General features: G+C 44.0%; 1 protein-coding gene across 1 annotated transcript in view; it reads right to left on the bottom strand.

Annotated features, from left to right (window-relative positions):
- Nucleotides 1-12,047: 12,047 nt before the first annotated feature.
- LOC143997997 (ribosomal protein S6 kinase 2 beta-like) overlaps nt 12,048-20,333 on the bottom strand; it is a 33,921-nt gene continuing 25,635 nt past the window's right edge. The window contains exons 6-8 of the mRNA XM_077493795.1: nt 13,800-13,968; nt 13,114-13,316; nt 12,048-12,845 (exon numbers count right to left, since the gene is read on the bottom strand). Of these exons, the coding sequence (XP_077349921.1) occupies nt 12,048-12,845; nt 13,114-13,316; nt 13,800-13,968 (1,170 nt within the window). The remainder of the gene's footprint in view (nt 12,846-13,113; nt 13,317-13,799; nt 13,969-20,333) is intronic.

Here is a 20,333-nt window from a genome sequence, read left to right as displayed (position 1 = left end):
AATGTTTTGTTAAATTAAATCCATTGAGGTGTAAAAAGATTAAAATGAACATGAAATGTAATCAACATAAACATATTTGTACAAGAATTAAAAGGACCTGTCAGGACAGGAATATCGGAGCTGCCATGTCTGGGCTTATATCTAGAGATTCATCTCCAGGGTGTGACCGGATGCAGGTGTTGGTGAGAGCGAGTGAGGAGGGAGTTTGGCGTCCTCTCGCCCCCCTCCCTCCCACTCCTGGTGAATTGATGATGCCGTGACCCATTCGGCTGCTTGCTTAGCGGTCTCGCTGTGTGAACGAGGGGCGTAGACGGGGCGGTACACAAGAACTGTTCTGGCGCACACAGCACAGCAAGAGCGGAGGACGAGGGATGAGGACCAGACATCGGTCGGGTGTGAGGTAGTAGAGGGGGTAGCGAGAGAAGTGAGAGGCTGCCTCCCCTCCCTCCCCCCTGATGGCTGCTGATCTGGCCGCTAGGGAAAGCAGCCAGTACTAGAGCAACTCAGCCTCTGATCAATGCGATTAATCAGAGGGAGATTCGTGAGAGGGTTCCCCTATCCTTATCAGCGGTGATACAGAGGTGCCACAAGTCGAATCACGAGGGGCTGTCTTTTAAATGAAAGAGTCTCAGCGCAAGAGACAGCACTTGACAAGCAACACAACACAGGACATCTGAAGCTGATTGCAGCAACCTATTGAAAAATTCAGCACTTGGATTGGTGAGAAATACCCATAACTTTTGTTGTTTGCTTTTTCTTTTTTTTTGTTCTTTTTTTTTTCTCATATTATATGAGAAAGCAGAAGGGATAAGGACTGTGTTTGGTTGTTCAGGGACATTTCAAGAGGTGGGTTTCACGGTCTGTGTTGCTACTTGAACTGATATCTGAACTACCCCCTCTTTTTCCTCCCTAAGAATCTTTGTGCAGCGGAATAAATTTACACATCAACATTCCCCTTATTAGGGGCAGTCAAATAACGAAAGGACTGTAAGCAGTTGTACATTTGGTACCTGGTATTTAGCCTTGTTAAAAGGCTAAATAGCTCCACAAAGTCTAGTCAAGCAAGTCAAGCAGCAGCAAAGCTTGAAGACCGGGCCACCACTAGTAAAACAGCTAAATTAAGAAAGCGGAGGCCCGTCAAGAAGAATCGAAGAGGGGGACAGGACCCCCGAAGTCGGAAGAAGACCCCCGGGTGACGACGAAGAAGAAAGCCGGACTCCTCTGCTATTAAAAGAGCTAGCAGAAGATAGCAGAGGAGTCCGGCGAGAAGACCCCCCCAAGACGGATGAAGACCCCCAGAGCTGTGCAATAAATTATTTTAAACTCTTGTGTGGTGTTTTTTTTTCCACCAGGTGAATGGGTAGGGGTACATTGTGGGGAGCCAGTATCAGGGGGCTCCCAGATTCCAATAAGCCCCCCGCCCGCAGACCCTGACAATCAACGGCCAGGGTTGTCGGGAAGAGGCCCTTGTCCTCATCAACATGGGGACAAGGTGCTTTGGGGTGGGGGGGCCGCAGGCCCCCCATCCCCAAAGCACCCCCCATTTTGAGGGCACGCCGCCTGGTATGGCTCAGGAGGGAGGGCACTCGCTCGTCCCCACCCCCTGTTATGACCGGCCGGGCTGCGTGCTCAGATAAGGGTCTGATATGGACCTTGGGGGACCCCCACGCTGTTTTTTTTTCGCCGTAGGGCTTCCCCTTTAAGTCCATACCAGGTGACGGGGCAGCGACGTGTCAATATCGCTGCCAAAGGTGATTACATTGAATTCCTTCGCTAGTCCCGGCTACCTGGAGCCGCATTCAAAATGAACGGACTTTCCTCCATGTGTAATTTCAAAAGTCCGGCAGACTAACACACAGACGGCCGAATTGTCCGCCGGACTTTTTGAGTCAAATCTACTTTCTTAGTCCGCCGGACTTTTGGGGAAAAAAAGTCAGCCGGAGCCCGCACACGGGTGGATTGTCCGGTGGACTCTGGTCGGTCGGACCAAATCCGCCGGATAATCTGATCGTGTGTACACAGCATATGATAGCACAAGTTATTACTAGCAATAAAGAAAGTAATAAAGAAAGGAAAGAAGATGCACTAATGAGTAAAGGTATTGCACACAAAAGTCACAGAAGCAATCAAAATTTAGAACTATTATGAATAGAGAAAGACTGGTTAACAAAAAGAGTATTTTTATATGTTCCTGGAACACTAGGGGATTGGGAGACCCAGGGAAAAAAGCTGCAGTATTGTCAATGGCTAAAATTTATGGGGCCACAATTTTATGTTTACAGGAGACTCATCTTACTAGGGTGTCCATCCCTCAATTGGGATGGGGAGAGTTTCCTCAGCAGTTCCATTCGACTCATACGTCTTTCTCTAGAGGAGTGAGTATTCTTGTTAGATTAGGGATTACGTTTAACTGTATTCAAAGCAAGATCGACGACCAGGGGCAGTATGTCTTTTTAGATTGTAAGATAGAAAATAAAACATTTTTACTGGCAAACATGTATATTCCCCCCACCCTTTGGCATAGAGATATTTTTTGATCTATTAGAGTTTGTGCTGGACCAGCTGGGACTCCCTGTTTTGGTAGCGGGAGATTTCAACGCAGTTGTTGACCAATCATTAGATAAGCTCCCACAGGGGAGCCATCAGAGAGGGATAACGGAAGGTCGATTACCCCAGTTTATGGGCAAGATGGGACTGAAAGACATTTGGCGATTAAGAAATCCGGGATCTCTGAGTTATTCCTGCTTTTCCAGTACCCATTCTACATTATCAAGGATCGATATGATGCTTGGTAACGACAAGGTCACCCCCATGATAAATAATCTTAGATATATGCCAAGAGGACTTTCGGACCACTCACCATTAATAGCTTCATTGGAGGTTGGGGCATGTAGTAACTATAGGGAATAGAGAATTAGTCCTGCCTGGCTGGAACTCATGGGTGAACCCCAAGAAGGTATTAAGGGCCTTAAAATAATGTATCGACTTGAATACGGGCTCAGCCCCCCAGGGGGTAGTGAGGGACACAATTAAGGCCTTTCTCCGTGGACTATTGATCCAGCAAATCTCAAAAATTAAAAAACACTCAAGGGAAAGGGAGGAAATGGCAGCAGGTAAAGTTGCACTCCTAGAAGAAAAATACATAAGTGATCCGACACCTGGGAACTTTAAAGTATGGACGGAGGCACAACAAAATTATTGTTTAATAGTACTAGGTAAAGTGGAGAACAAACAACTTTTCCAGTAGCAAATTGTTTTTGGGAAGGGGAAAGTGTAGGTAGGATGTTGGCTCACCTAGTTAGATCTAATGCACCATCATCAGTTGTACCGACAATCACTATTAGTGAGGATAGGACATCCTCATATACACCAGAGATAGTGGATAGATTTAAAATATATTATGAAGATCTTTATCGGTCTAACCAGGATGAAAATGAGGAAGAAATGAACACGTTTTTCCATAATTTGGAGGTCCCCTGCCTCTCAGAGGAGGACAGGGCTGCTCTTGACAGCCATGTCACCCTTGAAGAGCTACAGCGGACCATACGTGAGATGGCGGGCTCAAAGTCCCCGGGCCCGGACAGTCTCCCTATCGAAATCTACCGTCATTATGGTGAGGTGCTCCTCCCCGAACTGCTAAAGGTGTTTAACTCCTCGGCGGTGAAGGGGGGGGGCTCCGCCATCTATGATGGAGTCTACTATAATAGTTATCCCTAAAGAGAATAAAGATCCACTTAACCATGCCTCATATAGACCTATCTCTCTACTTAATTCAGATGTTAAGGTATTATCAAAGGTCCTGGCGGCTAGATTAAATGGAGTCATACATAAGTTGGTTCATCGGGTTTTATTCCCGGTAGGTTTACCAGTAACAATATTCGACGGCTGTTTTTGAATCTTGTGAAAAAGAGAGTGAAGAGCAAGATACGAAGACTCTCTCTAGTAAATTAATGCATAAATCTTTGACCGAAGTATTGGAGGCAGAAACATTCTTGAGGGGGCCCCCTACTCTCGAATTGATGGTAAGAGTTTGGGAAGTGGGAAAGAAAACCCTGGGCTATAGAGGATTGTCTGACTTGTGTGATAATAATAAGCTGGGTGAGGTGCAGAAATTGGGTCCAATTAGAAAATGGGAAAGACAAGGTTTAAAGTTTCTTTCACAGATTTTTCCATGAGGGAAAGTAGAGATCTTTTCAAGATCTGTGAGACCAATTCGCACTCCCCAAGCAGTAATTTTTCAGGTATTTACAGGTGAGGCATGCTTTCAGCAGTTTAAAGGGAGGGCGATGGAATGGAGCACTATACCTATATTACAGAAGATTATTAAGATTAACACACGAAAGGGTCTAATATTCAAAATATATCCAAGCATCTACAAAGGAAATTGGAAAGGGCTGCAGTTAAGACCCTATAGGAGGAAATGGGAGAAAGATATTGGAGACATATCAGAATTGCAATGGGAAAGGTTTCTTGAATTAGCTCCATGGGTATCGCTCTCCCCACCCCAGAAAATGTCACACCTTTTCTTGCTGTATAGGGTTTACTATACACCACAAAAACTCTTTTGGTTTGGTCGGAGGAAAAACGACACTTGCCCAAGATGCGGAAGAACGGGGGGGATCTTATCCATATGTTTTGAAGATGTCCAAAACTATTTTGATATTGGAGGGAGGTAGTGGATACTATTGCTCGAGTTTTTAAAACCCGAATAGATATGGATCCCATACTGTGTGTATTGGGGTGGATAGAGGGAAAGGGTAAACCAAGAGATACACAGCTAGCAGTGTTGAGATGCCTTATCCAGGCTAGTAGACTCATTGCCCAGAGGTGGCAGTCTCCCGTCCCCCCCATCATGTAGGGATTGGGAACAAAGTATGGACATGGTAATTCTTGAGGAAAGGAAAGGATGATATATAACAAATAAGGAAGTGTCAACATATACGATAAGATCTGGAAATTGTGGAAAGAGAAATAGTAATTTGGAGGAAAAGCGTACTGTGGGTGAGGCTAGATGTTTGGGATTAAGGACAAGTACCTTGCTGAGGGATGGAGGGACCACCGTTCTCGCATGCGCACTCGCACCACTAGTCAGCCTGGGCATCGGCGCGGGTGCACACTAACGCACCTTCCAGGATCCGATACTGCCTTCCAGGTTCATCGGGTTGCCAGCCTTGCCTTCACTGCCAGTTCTGCCAAGCCGTCTCCTGCTTCCACCAGCTCCTGTGGTTCCAGCATCTGGAGGTTCGCCACTTCGCCCGCATCTGCTGCTGCATCCGGCCAGACTCTCCTACCCCGCTGTGCTCTCATATCACTGTTCTCACTCCAGTGGGACTTGAACCAGAGCCGTAAGAGAGGTCTTCTTCCGTCAAGTCAGGCTCACCACCCAGGTACCTAACAGTACAAACAGCCATGACTGAGCCTGCGGAAGGAGCCTCTGCTATGAAGGAGATCTGTTCACACCTTGCGGCTCTCACCAGGCCGTGAAGTCTCTTCAGGAGGGGTATACCAGATTGGAGGAACGAGTTCAGCATCTGTCCAGTTCCGGTCCCACGGTCACTGTACCTCCGTCTCCTCCTGCTCAACCCATCTCCCAGCCTGCTGTTATGATGCCTCCACCTGAACCAAGGGTGCCTATTCCTGAGAGGTTCTCAGGGGACCGTTCCAAGTTCCGGGCCTTCCGCAATGCCTGCCAGTTGTACTTCGCCCTTCAGCCCAGAACTTTTTCCCTGGAAGCAACCAAGGTGGGATTCGTCATGTCTCTATTACAAGGAGAGCCTCAAACCTGGGCCCATCACCTCCTGGAGAATGACAATACATTGACTCAGACTCTCTCTTCTTTCTTTGAGGGGATGGCCCAGCTATACAATGACCCTCAACGGACTGCCACTGCTGAATCTGCCCTATCTGCGCTCCAGCAAGGGCGCAGAATGGCCGAGGACTATGTTACGGACTTCAGACACCCAGTGGAACGAGTCAGCCCTGAAGCATCAGTTCCGCATGGGCCTTTCTGAAAGTCTCAAAGATGAACTGGCCTAATCGCACTTGCCATCCAGATCGACCAACGGCTTCGAGAACGAAGGGCCGAATGCTCCTCACAACCCAACCGGCCTGCTTGGATGACTGCGAGAGTTCCAACCCCTGCGCCCTTTTTCTCACCTCCCCCACAAGGGGGTCCTGCCAGCTGTGCCCCAGTTGCTGATTAACCAATGCAGCTCGGACTGTTGCGACTCTCCTTGTCACCAGAAGAGCGAGCCCGGCGCCGGCAGTTGAACTTATGCCTTTACTGTGGTGGATCTGGACATTATGTAATTAACTGCCCTGCAAAGACACGTAAGTGCCTCTCTTCTGTGTCTGCCAGTCTTGTACCCTTGCCAACCAACACAACCAACATTGCTCTTCCTCTCTTATTGCAGCTTCAGGAAAATACGGTCTCCATCAATGCCATCATTGATTCCGGGGCCTGCAGCTGCTTTATCGATTTCGCCTTCACCAGCCTGCATACCATACCTCTTCGGAGGAAGACCCATGGACTATCCATTTTTCTGGCAGACGGTTCTCGCATCAAGTCAGGCCAAGTAACCCAGGAGACACTTTTCCTACCAGCTATCTCCCCTTGCCAGCATAAGGAACTATTAACCTTCGATGGGATCTCATCACCCCTGTTTCCGGTGATCCTGGGCATACCTTGGCTACAGACCCATAATCCCACCATTAACTGGTCCACTGGAGAGGTGAAGTTCCTGTCCCCCTATTGCTTAGACCACTGTTTCCCTGAGGCATCTGACCGGCCTGGAACACTTCTCTGCTTGGACTCTGATCAGAACTTATGTCAATCTGTGCCCGAACCATATCATGTGTTCCTGGACGTTTTCAGTAAACGGGGGGCAGACTCCCTTCCTCCATACCGTCCGTATGATTGTCCCATCGAGCTCCTTCCAGGGGCTGAAATCCCATTCGGACGCATCTTGTCCTAAAAGGAACAGGAGGCCCTGAAGGTCTACATTACAGAGAACCTCAAGAAGGGGTTCATTCGCCATTCCACCTCTCCCGCAGGCGCCGGAATATTCTTCGTCACCAAGAAGGATCAGTCACTTCGGCCCTGCGTGGATTACCATGAGTTGAACAAGATTACGGTCAAGAACCGCTACCCTCTGCCCTTGATACCAGAACTTTTCCAGAAGTTGAGATCGGCCACAATCTTTACTAAATTGGACTTAAGGGGGCATACAATCTGGTCCGCAATACGGGCCGGTGAGGAATGGAAGACAGCTTTCCAAACTCAATTTGGGCACTACGAATATCTTGTGATGCCTTTTGGGCTCTGCAATGCCCCTGCCACCTTTCATCATCTTATAAACGAAGTGTTCCGGGACTTTTTGGACGTCTGTTATAGTTTACTTGGACGACATCTTGATTTTCTCTGGGTCCCTGGAGCAACATCGAGGGCACGTTGGCAGGGTGCTGCTCCGGCTCCAACATGGATTATACGCCAAGGCCGAGAAATGCAGGTTTGAGCAGCGGAACATTCAATTTCTCGGTCTCGAGATTTCCCCAGCAGGCATCAGGATGGATCCACAGAAAGTATCTGCTGTACTCGACTGGCTGGCACCCACTGACAAGAAGGGGATATAGCGCTTTGTGGATTTTGCGAACTTTTATAGGAAGTTCATTAAGGGTTTTTCTGCCATCATCACCCCCATCACTCAACTCACTAAGCAGAATGTATGCTTCCATTGGGGCTCTGAGGCACAGGAGGCCTTCGAGAGGCTCAAAAGCCTGTTCACTTCTGCCCCCATTCTCAGCCATCCTGACCCATCTCGGCCCTTCATCCTTGAAGTCGATGCTTCCGAAGTGGCTGTGGGGGCGGTGGTATCGCAACGTCAAGGCAGTAATGACCTGATGCACCCCGTAGGGTTCTTTTCCCGGAAACTTTCTCCTGCTGAAAGGAACTACGACGTGGGAGACCGAGAGCTGCTGGCCATCAAGTCAGCATTAGAGGAATGGAGGTAATTGCTTAAAGGTGCTGTCCATCCTGTATTGATTTACACTGATCACAAAAACCTTGAATACCTCCCGAACCGCCAAGCGTCTGAAGCCCCGGCAGGCCCGCTGGGCCCTATTCTTTTCTCAGTTCTGCTTCCACATTACATACCGCCCTGGTTCAAAGAATGTGAAACCGGACGCGCTCTCGCGCATGTATGATGGTTTTAAGGATGCTGCGCCTCCAGACACTATTCTTCCTGCTAGCACCTTTTTGCTCGTTCAGCCTGATCTGCTGTCCCAGATAAGAGAAGCAACTCTTAATTCTCCTTGTCCTCTCCTTGTCGGGGACTACATTGACAACCAGAGAAGGTCTGCTGTGGAAGGACAGTCAAATCTTTGTCCCTGAGAACGTCCGGATAAGGGTCCTTACCCTTCTTCATGATCATTCCCTAGCAGGGCACTTTGGGGCTCGTAAGACTCTGGAACTCGTGCTGCGTACTTTCTGGTGGCCCGGCATTAAGGAATTTTGCAAGAAATACATTAACTCCTGCCCCATGTGCTTCCGGGGTAAAGCTACCAGGAACCGGGCCTGGGGGGCTGCTGAAACCGCTCCCTGCACCTGATCGACCCTGGCGAATGATCACCATGGACTTTATAGTCGAACTTCCACCCTCCGAGAACTGTACAGCCATCTTTGTAGTTGTAGACCGTCTGTCCAAGGTGGCCCATTTCCTACCTTTGAAAGGAACCCCTTCAGCATCTGAGATGGCCCGTATCTTCATTAAGGAGATCATTAGACTACATGGGGTACCCGCTAATATTGTGTCCGACAAGGGGGTCCAGTTTACTTCCTGGTTTTGGAGAGCTCTGTGTGAGAGTCTGAAGATAGAACTGGCTTTGTCTTCTGCTTACCACCCCCAAACCAACGGACAGACGGAACGTACAAATCAGACTCTTGAACAGTATATCAGGTGTTTCACATCTTTTGTGCAGGACGATTGGTTATCCCTTTTTCCCTTAGCTTAGTTCGCCTACAATAATGCCAGTTATCATTTCTTCCTGATCTCCTTTCAGAATCCTCCATTCCGGCAGTCCAGGACACTGTGACCTTTCTCCACCGCAACAACCAGATCCTACAGGAAGCTATATCCAAGGCTCAGGCGGATAGTAAGAAGACCTTCGATCAGAGGAGAAGGGGAGAATTGGTTCTTCAAATCAGGGATCAGGTATGGCTTTCAACTTCTAATCTTAAGCTAGCCTGTCCTTCCAAGAAGCTGGAACCCAAGTTTTTGGGGCCTTTTCCGGTTAAAAGGAGGATTAATAAGGTATCTTATGAACTGTCTTTACCTGAATCCATGAAAATACACCCGGTTTTTCATGTGTCCCTGCTTAAACCTTCAGTACCTGACCCCTTTCCTAATACAGGAACGAGACCGCCTGAGCCTGTTCTTGTCGATGGGAATGAGGAATATGAGGTAGAGGCCATTCTGGACTTTAGAAGACGGCAGGGACAAGGTCAGTTCTTGATTAAATGGAAAGGCTATGGCCCAGAGAGTAACTCTTGGGAACCTGATGATAATCTGCACGCTGAGAGATTAATTCAGGCCTTTTTCTCCGCACACCCTGAAAAGAGAGACATTAGGGGCACCCAGAGGTTGTCCCTTGAGGGGGGGCAATGTCAGGGTCCCGCTCGCAAACTGCTGTTCGCGCATGTGCACTCGCACCGCTAGTCAGCCTGGGCATCGGCGCGGGTGCGCACGCCGCCGTGCCCCCCAGGCGTGCGCGCGCTAACACGATTGGCGCCAGTGGCCCTATTTAAAGGTAAAGCTGCAGATGCTCTGTGCTGTTTGTCTGCAGCTAGTACCTGAAGAACCCCGTTTTCTGCCTGTTTGTTCCCGATTGCTTGACTCGGCTCCCATCTGACTTCGCTGCTCTCTCCCACCCCGACCTCGGCTTGCCTGACCTTATTTCGGACTACTTAATGTTGCTGAATCTCTGCCTGTTTTGACGTTGCGCTATCTGCCACCTGTCTGCTGGTTCCTGCCTGCCTGACCTGTCTTGCCTACATCTCGTTTGGGGGCCTTCCAGGATTGGCTACTGCCTTCCAGGTTCATCGGGTTGCCAGCCTTGCCTTCACTGCCAGTTCTGCCAAGCCGTCTCCTGCTTCCACCAGCTCCTGTGGTTCTAGCATCTGGAGGTTCGCCGCTTCGCCTGCATCTGCTGCGGCATCCGGCCAGACTCTCCTACCCTGCTGTGCTCTCGTACCACTGTTCTCACTCCAGTGGGACTTGAACCAGAGCCGTAAGAGAGGTCTTCTTCTGTCAAGTCAGGCTCACCACCCAGTTACCTAACACTGAGGGATGGATGTAGTGGTGAGTGATGGAGGTATTAGAAGCATGGTGGTGTGTGCGTTTTGTAGATTAGGGGTGATTAAATTATAGACTTATGAAGTTGTCTATGAAGGGGGAGTCTAGATGCCCCCCTTTAATATGTTGTTTGAGGAATGTAAAATGTTTGTGAATTTTGTATGTTTTGAAAATAGGAAAAAGCAAATAAAGATATAAAGTAAAAAAAAAAAAAAGAGAGAGATTAATTTCCAAATATCCTTATCATTTTTTAACTACTTGGGGAGTGACTGACCTAGAACAATCCATGTGTATATCATATAATGGAAAATATCATACCAACATGATGTTCTGGGAAAATGATAAACCAAGTATTTGAGACAAGGATGCAAAACCTGTAGCTTGTGCCATCAAAATGTGCAAGCAAACACCTTTCAAAACTATTGCTTCTGAGCAATGTACAATACAACTAGGCTGACATTAATTAAGGAACTCATTAGATTTCTGTCAGGATCAGCAGGTATTTTTCTGTATGGAGAAATTTCAAGAGCCCCACCCAGTGCACAGGAGGCGTAACAACTCATATATGTACAAGTTACATCCACCATGTACTAGGCAGGGGGTCTTGTTCATCCACTGGGGATAGTCCAGACTTCTCATCAAAAAAATGTAAAGAGATATTATTAGAGAAAAACAAAATAAAATGTAAAGAAATATTGTTAGAATAAAACAGAGAAATCATTCATGAAATCAAAACATGAACATGGAATTTATATTAATGAGCTGCATTTAGTCAGTCCTGAAGGTCTATTTTTTGTTGAATATTGGAGTATCATGCAGTATTAAATTATATATTTATATATGAAATGATAAAAATTATAAGGTCAAAAGGTTACAAAAGGTTTGAAAAGGTTCCGTCAAGAGATTATATCACAGGATGTGTAAAATCACAAAATATCCACAGAATAGACAAATCTAGTTAATAAAACAAAATAGAAATGAATAGAGATCTTAACCAACCGGTAGGCAACCGTCCTTCAATGGTCTGACTGCTCTAAGTTGATAAAAACTGAACAGTGCAGGTTCCTGTTACTGCTCTAAACGTGTTATAATTGGTCTTGGCAATGCCATCATAAAATAGCAACCATGTAAAAATGTTTGACAGCAAATTGCTAATATCATACCCAACAAGAGTCCTGCTATTATCATTGTTTGCTAGAAGACCCTTTGTATCGGCCTCTTTGATTCAAGTTTCACTTTAATATTCATAACTACAAGGCTGAGCCCCACCTTCAAGAGTTCTATCATTGGCATATCTCCCAGCTTTCTGAGATGAAAGAGAAGGACACATAGCACAATGTATTTACTCCACATGCCATTCTTGCAAAACATTCGAAGGTATGATGAAAGGTTTAGTGCTTTACAACCTTTTTTGGGAGTTAAATACATTTTATAGAGATTTGTACATCTGAAGAGAAAGAAGAGGGACAGAGAGCTCCTAAAAATGATTAATCCCTCTAAAAGGAGTAAACAGTGGCAGCTATGCATTGAACAAGACCACCGACAGATATTGTGGTGCAAAAATGAATGACTTTGTGAAGAGTTGCTAGAGTGACATGACCCTAAAAGATGGAATATTGAATTGAGAAAGCCACATACCTGAGAAAGTTGGCTGTGTGTGATGTTCTTTCAGGTGCTCCATTACTCACCAATTCATGTTCATTCAATGTCTACCTCGGCACCAACATGTAAGGAGAATTCATCATCAAATATGATTACTGCTTCTTCCATGTTGTCCTTCTTTGGCTCTGGAACCATCTCAGACTGAGATCCAGAAGTTTCTGTGGTCAAAAGGTAAGACAAGGATGTGATGGAAACATGACCCTGTGAGTTGTTCAGGTGGGAAGCCATGGATACCTCAGATTGCACAGAATGGCTTTCTATGGGATCCTCATCTTCTTGTCCTGTGGCTGCATCTGGGGTTTCTTCCTTCCAGCTTTCACACACATATTTCAGGATTTCTGTAGCTTTACTTCTTTTAGTAAAGTCAATGGCCAAAAGATCGATGAACATCCTTTGTATTCCAGTCGGAATCTTTCTCCATGCTTCAGGAGGGTTGTCCATATAATAAAAGTCTTGCCAGTCAACAAACCGTTCAAATGCTTCATCATCAAGGATGGCCACCTGCCATGGAAACTCCCCTGTGAGTAGGCTGTAGATGATGATCCCAAACGACCAGACATCCAGGCTGCTTTCTACAACCAGTCCATTAGAGATGGTCACGTCACGCAATTCTGGGGCCATGTAAGATTTACTGCCACACCTGGAGGTTATCACTGTCCCTCTGACCTTAGCAAGGCCAAAGTCTGTGATCTTGATGGTGTGGCAGTCCTTGTCGAACACCAAAATGTTTTCTGGCTTTAAATCCATATGAACAAGTCCTTTTTCAGATATGAATTCGAGAGCATTGGAGATCTGTACAGCACACCTTTTAACAGCGTCTCCTGGAATTCCCACCTAGGAAACAAAAAATCAAAATACAATAGATGTTAACTACATTAGGGTAGAAGAGAAATAAAGAATCAGTTAAAGTATATGTATGGCCATAACATTTCCTTTTTTTTAGTTTTAGACTAGGGATGGATTCTATTTCTGTATGTGTTCCCCCAAAAGATTCACTTTTGTCCCGGCGATGGTAAATTGATGGGGAATTCAAAATATTTGTAATAACATTTTTTTATCAAAACTTTAAAAAATTGGCATAATGAAACCTTAATGTACTTACATGTGGCAAAATCATGGAGCACAGATCACCAACAGGGGCCAGTTCTTGGACGAAGACGAAGTAGTCGATGGTGGTGAAGGCCATGCCATAACATCCGATGATGTTGGGATGAGAAGAAAGTAAGTATGAGACACTGAACTCCTGAAGGAAAGACCGCTGACTGGTTCTGTTTTTATCCGTGATCTTCAATGCCATTTGTTGACCTGTGAAAAAACAAAAAGAAGAAGTTAGGAGTTTGAAGTTAGAAGTTTATAGCTCTTAATTTATTATGTCCACTTGAAAATCTCAACCCCATCTTGTTTCCTGGCTGAGTGATGTCCATCATTATTATCATCATATCCTCCCTAGGCTAACTGTTCCCGGCCCACCCCTTTCATTCATTGGATTTCTATTCTTTTAATCATAGAGGATCAGAATCACATGTGACCATTATCTAGGGCAGTCTGAATGCAAATACAGTTTACTCCTCCAGGCAGATATGTACCCATCAAAGTATTTTGATATTTGCATTACTCTTCCCAAGACCCATCCTATTGCTTAGTTACCTAAATAATTCTACCAAAATTAATTCATATTTTAAACAGTTTATACTTAGCAACATCAAATAACGATTTAAACATTTAAATACTTATGGGGATGTAATATAAAGTCTACATTCTACAGATCATATATATAAATTCACTGACCTGTTATCCTGTGGTTTGCCAATAATACTCTTCCATAGCCTCCTTCTCCAAGTTCTTTCACCATGAGGAAGTACTCCTGTAAGACTACCTGCTGTAGACCTTGTGAATAGGAGGAGACCATTCTGTCCAGAAGACCTTCCACATTATGAGCAACGGAGGCCATAGTGTCCTGGAGAGGGAAAAAAAAAAGAAAATAAATATTTTAGGACAAATTTTAGAAAAGTGTCAAATATGAATACTGTTACCAGCATTTATATACCTATAAAAAAAAGGAAATGTTCAATAAAGCTCCACTTATTAAAGAATGTGACTCAGGAATAAGTTTCAGTCATATAAGTGAGAGTTTGAACAAAACAATAGAAAATGATGGAGTAAAGTTAAAGGGACCTTAATGTGTAAATACAGCGATCCGTGTACAATAATAATATCATGCAAGTTCATAACTTGTTCATGTACAAAATCAAATGGAAAAGCCAAGCCTTATAGCAATAAATAGGTGCCAGGATATATCCAATAGTTACCAGTTAAGTTGCGTGTGGGGCCATCTCGATTACTGGTGGTCAAAAAAATAATTTTACCCCCAAGTGTCCTTCATGAAGAAAAGGTGTAGCTGCTGCCAGAAGAATTTTGATGAATCTTATATTTCTGGCAGACGCTGCCATGAAAAGGCCAACCATATCATAAGATGACCTACCAGAAATTCTCAGCTTTTTTTGCTAACCAACGTTTCAGTTTAGTTACATAAAGTCAGGAGGATGAAGACAGAGCTCAGCCAGGTAAGAAGTGTAAATTAAATTAAAACTATCATGTCAATAATGGAAAATGGTTGCCTCTCTCTTTGTACCCAGTACAAGACAGCAGAGGCCATGCTAAAGGCCATGAGAGGATATTAGTGACTCTTCCCTAAAACATTTTCGCCAAATCTGTGAAGTCCCAGAATGACCCACAATGACCATGAGTGATGTCATAACATCCAAAAACTCAATTGTCACTTTCCTTTTCAGGCACCTTAAAAAACATGTTCAAGACATTTTCCCGCTCAATGTCATCTTTATGTTCTCAGCAAAACCTCATATCATCAGACTGACAGACTTCATGAAATAAATTGAAGGGAATACTCAGTGAGATCATTATGTGAAATGTTGTACTCTGGTTTTGGTGAGAGGGAATCTTTCATAGCAAAGAACTCAACACTGTTTAGTCATTTATTTTGCACAAATTTGAATATTCTTGTAATAGGATTTTTAAACAGCTATATATTACTTAGCTACCCAAACATTTGTTTTGCTTTCTATTACATCACACAAATTACTATCTCAACTTTTATTGCATATAAATTTATTACTAACAACTTTTTCATCAGGCTGATCATGGCAAGCCTCCAATGGCTATCCTGTCTTCTATATACATTGTATTACATATTATCCTGTCCTGAACCTCCATTCATTACCCCTTTCATCAGTTTTTCATATTTATTACATATACTTCATAAACCTCTGCAAGATTATTATCAGAATGTTCATTAAATCATAAAGATCCATTGATTGGTTAGAGGAAAGTGACCTTACCTTAATGTGGAGAGGATTCAGTGGTGATGAAGTCAGATTAGTTTCACAAAGTATTAAGTTAAACTGCAGATCAACACCGGACAACGTCACCAAATCTCCAGCTAGGCTGTAATAGATGAGTATACCGGAATCTCTGGAAGTAGTCACTGATCACAGGAGGGAGAGGCCCATTTTATACAAGGGAGATGGGCGGGAACAGGTGAGAATGAAGACTTTCCATTGGCTTCTCATGTAAATGATGTGTAAATGACCCCGCATTGTTCTTGCTGATTTGCATATAAACAGGTTTTCTGGAGAATAGGTGATAGGATTAAAACATGCTGAAACCCAAATACTTTAAAAACTTTACTGCGTTTTAAAACTTTCTCCCATATTAACTATAAAATGGAAATGTTTTTGTTTTCTAATATTTATTTTTTACTTGATTGTAGTTTGTAGAGTGAATAATACAAGAATGAAAAAGACCGCTGCAACCCAAGTTTTGGTAGAAAATCTAATAAAATACTGTTAAAAAAACATTGAGCAGCGCTGCTCTGTTTTTCTGGTGTCCCATCTCAACCTCCTTGGGGTTATCCTTAAAGTGGAACTTTAGGTAGAGAATCAAGTCCTGCTAGATCACTTCAGATTGGCCCCTTTTTAAGGTATAGCTATGTAAAACATTAAAAATAAGTGTCTATACTATTTAAAAAACAGTAATACACTGTCTTATCCTGCACTGCACATGCTCAGTTGCTTTCCATTTTTAGGTATTTTTAGGCATTGCTGAGTTTATAGAGGCCGACCGGCTGACCGCCTTCAAGCAGAATTAAACCCTCCTATCCTTTACATTCAAGAAAGCTGCTTCTGTTTGAAATGCAACTGCCATAGTGCTGAACATGTGACGAGTTATGACTCCAGATATTAGATGGTTTGACAGTTTGGTTGAGGACACAATCATATATGATAGTTTGCATTTCCCGCATTTCAGGAATGTAGCTTTTCTGGGAAACCTATAAATTGATGGGTTTAGTTCTGTTTTATGATTTTCTGCTGGGGCTTTGAGCTTCAGAAAAATGGCGGCCTCCAGCAAGAAGTAACAGGAGCAATGCTGGAGGCAATTTACTTGCGAAAGAACATTTTTCATTTTTTATCAAGTTGTTATGGGTAAATTTCCACTTTAATATATAAATTCCAGAGTTTTCACATCTCACCAAATCTTACATTTGTTTTCCCATTAGATGTTTCAACTGTTTAAAATTGTTTTCTATGTCTATCCCAGTTTTTCCTTGGTGGAACTGAAAACTTCTTCTAAATCTACCACCCTTTTCTCCATATACCCAAATACATCCATGGCAGCTAGTTATCATAACCCAAAAAGATTATAAAAATTTTAAAAAGATGAATAAAATCAACCGGGGCCACAGAAAAAAATGTTAAGGGACTTAAACCCCCCCACCCCCCAAAAAAAACAACCTCTGCGACCCTAAATTTGATAGAGCATCAAATAAAAAACTGTTTAAAAAGAAGCACATAAAAAAATCTAAAATGTAGTGAAAAATATACAATAGTAACTATTTAACAATGTAAATAAATGTAATAATACGCCTGAGATTGTGTTATTTACTAAAAGTACACTTTGGTTTTCTTCAACAATGACTATTTAGCTACAGAATATAGAGAACTGTTACACCCAATACAGAATTGATTATCTCATTGTTGATGGGTTTCTGAATTGATATGTTAAAGAGGAGGTAGAATACCTGGCTGAGGTGTGACTGCTGATACTGTTTCCATCACAATGACCATGTTTATGGAAGCCAACCTCCATTGTTGGGAAGAGTGGTGTCCTATTGTGGCCCTCATTGAATTCCTGATTTGCATGATTGTCTCAGTATTGGAACACACACAGGGAAGAGTGGTGTCCAGCTGTGGCCCTCATTGAATGTCGCAGTTGCATGATTATCTCAGTATTGGAACACACACAGATAGTAACATAAGTAACCTGTACAAGAGTGGCCAAACAAAATAAAAAAAATAACACTAACACCTGATCCTCGCAAATCAGGAATAATTTCCAACGGTAAGAACTTTTATGACCTCTCCATGTGGTAAAAACAAAAGTCACAGGCCTTCTTTTTTCTATATATTAATAAATGTTTTTCCTGATTGTAGACTGAATATCTCATACAAGGGGAGTATGGACCAGATAATCAATTGAGAATAAAAAAATATATCCATGTAATATGGGTTGTAGGTTCTTGCTGGTTATTAATCATTATTCAATAACATTGTTGTCAATAATGTTTTGTTAAATTAAATCTATTGAGGTGTAAAAAGATTTAAATGAGAATAAAAATGTAATCAACATAAACATATTTGTACAAGAATTAAAGGACCTGTCAGGACAGGAATATCAGAGCTGCCATGTCTGGGCTTATATCTAGAGATTCATCTCCGGGGAGTGACCGGATGCTGGTGTTGGTGGGAGCGAGTAAGGAGTGAGTTTGGAGTCCTCTCGCCCCCCTCCCTCCCACTCCCGGTGAATTGATGATGCCCGTGACCCATTCGGCTGCCTGCTTAGCGGTTTCGCTGTGTGAGTGAGGGGAGCCGCGCTGTAGACGGGGCTGAGAGTGAGCCAACGGACGGGCGGGACACAAGCACTGTTCTGGTGCACACAGCACAGCGAGAGCGGAGGACGAGGGGCGAGGACCAGACATCGGTCAGGTGTGAGGTAGTAGTGCGGGTAGCGAGAGAAGTGAGAGGCTGCCTCCCATCCCTCCCCCCCGATGGCAGCTGAGCTGGCCGCTAGGGAAAGAAGCCAGCACTAAAGCAACATCCAAACACTCAATTGTCACTTTCCTTTTCAGGCACCTTAAAAAACATGTTCAAGACATTTTCCCGCTCAATGTCATCTTTATGTTCTCAGCAAAACCTCATATCATCAGACTGACAGACTTCATGAAATAAATGGAAGGGAATACTCAGTGAGATCATTATGTGAAATGTTGTACTCTGGTTTTGGTGAGAGGGAATCTTTCATAGCAAAGAATCCAACACTGTTCAGTCATTTGATTTGCACAAATTGTAATATTCTTGTAATAGGATTTTTTAACAACTATATATTACTTAGCTACCCAAACATTTGTTTTGCTTTCTATTACATCACACAAATTACTATCTCAACTTTTATTGCATACAAATTTATTACTAACAACTTTTTCATCAGACTGATCATGGCAAGCCTCCAATGACTATCCTGTCTTCTATATACATTTTATTACATATTATCCTGTCCTGAACCTCCATTCATTACCCCTTTCATCGGTTTTTCCGAAAACTTAATTTATTTAGTTACTCCCGAAATTCGTTTTTATTTATTTTGTTTTTCGTTCAAAAATTGCATTCGTCCGAAAATCCACATGAATTACGGTAGAATCTGTCTTGGAAGGCTTATGGTGTCTGTCGAATGTATAAAGAAGATTTGACGGAGCTAACTATATAGCATACTTTAGAACCCTATTAAAGTCTATGGGACTCCAACGTTCAAAATCTAAAGTGCTAATTTTAAAGGCTAATTTGCAAGTTACTGTCCTAAAAAGTGTTTGGGGACCTGGGTCCTGCCCCAGGGGACATGTATCAATGCAAAAAAAAGTTTTAAAAACGGCCGTTTTTTCGGGAGCAGTGATTTTAATAATGATTAAAGTGAAACAATAAAAGTGTAATATTCCTTTAAATTTCGTAGGGGGGGGGTTGTCTATAGTATGCCTGTGAAGGGGCGCATGTTTCCCGTGCTTAGAATTGTCCCTGCACAAAGTGTCATTTATGCAGGAAAAAAAGTCCTTTAAAATCACTCGCAGCTATAATGAATTGTCGGCTCCGTAATACAGAGAACACTCATTGAAAGTCATTGATAAAAAAATAAATAAATAAATAAATAAATAAAAAAGCGTGGGGGTCCCCCAAATTCAATTACCAGGCCCTTCAGGTCTGGTATGGATATTAAGGGGAACCCTGCCTCAAATTTAAGAAAAAAATTGACGTGGGGTTCCCCCTAAATATCCATAACCAGACCCTTCAGGTCTGGTATGGATATTAAGGGGAACCCCGCATCAAATTTAAAAAAAAATTGACGTGGGGTTCCCCCTAAAAATCCATACCAGACCCTTTATCCGAGCACGCAACCTGGCAGGCCGCAGGAAAAGAGGGGGGGACGGGAGAGCGCCCCCCCCCTCCCTCCTGAACCGTACCAGGCCACATGCCCTCAACATTGGGAGGATGCTTTGGGGGTCTGTGACCCCTCAAAGCACCTTGTCCCCATGTTGATGAGGACAAGGGCCTCATCCCCACAACCCTGGCCGGTGGTTGTGGAGGTCTGCGGGCGGGGGGCTTATCAGAATCTGGAAGCCCCCTTTAACAAGGGGACCCCCAGATCCCGGCCCCCCCCTGTTTGAAATGGTAAGGGGGTACAAAAGTACCCCTACCATTTCACAAAGAAAATGTAAAAAATGGTTAAATAAAACAAACACACTTTTGAAAAATTCCTTTATTAAAAATAAAAAAATAAAAAAAAGATTCCAGCGGCGGTAATCCACTCTTGCTATCCAGCGACGGACAGTCATCTCTCCAGCGATGTCTCATCTCATCCAGCGCAGCGAATACATCCTTCTTCTGTCTCCTACACGGAGACACTACAGGCATTCCGGCGGCTGACGTTTCTTATATACGGAGGGCGGGGCCACCCATCACCTGACCCCTCCCCCCTCTGACGCAAGGGGAAACCCGGGGTTCCTCGTGATGTATGGGTGACCCCGCCCCCCCTCTGATGTAACGGAAACCTGCCTGTGTTACATCAGAGGGGTGCGGGTCACCCCTACGTCACAGGGAACCCCGGGTTTCCCCTTGCGTCAGAGGGGGGTGGGGTCAGGTGACGGGTGGCCCCGCCCTCCGTATATAAGAAACGTCAGCCGCCGGAATGCCTGCAGTGTCT

This window comes from Lithobates pipiens, unplaced genomic scaffold, assembly GCF_037356315.1.
Source record: "Lithobates pipiens isolate NorthernLeopardFrog02 unplaced genomic scaffold, aLitPip1_a1.2 Scaffold_19, whole genome shotgun sequence".
NCBI classification, from domain to species: domain Eukaryota; kingdom Metazoa; phylum Chordata; class Amphibia; order Anura; family Ranidae; genus Lithobates; species Lithobates pipiens.
This window is presented reverse-complemented; position numbering and strand designations above follow the sequence as displayed.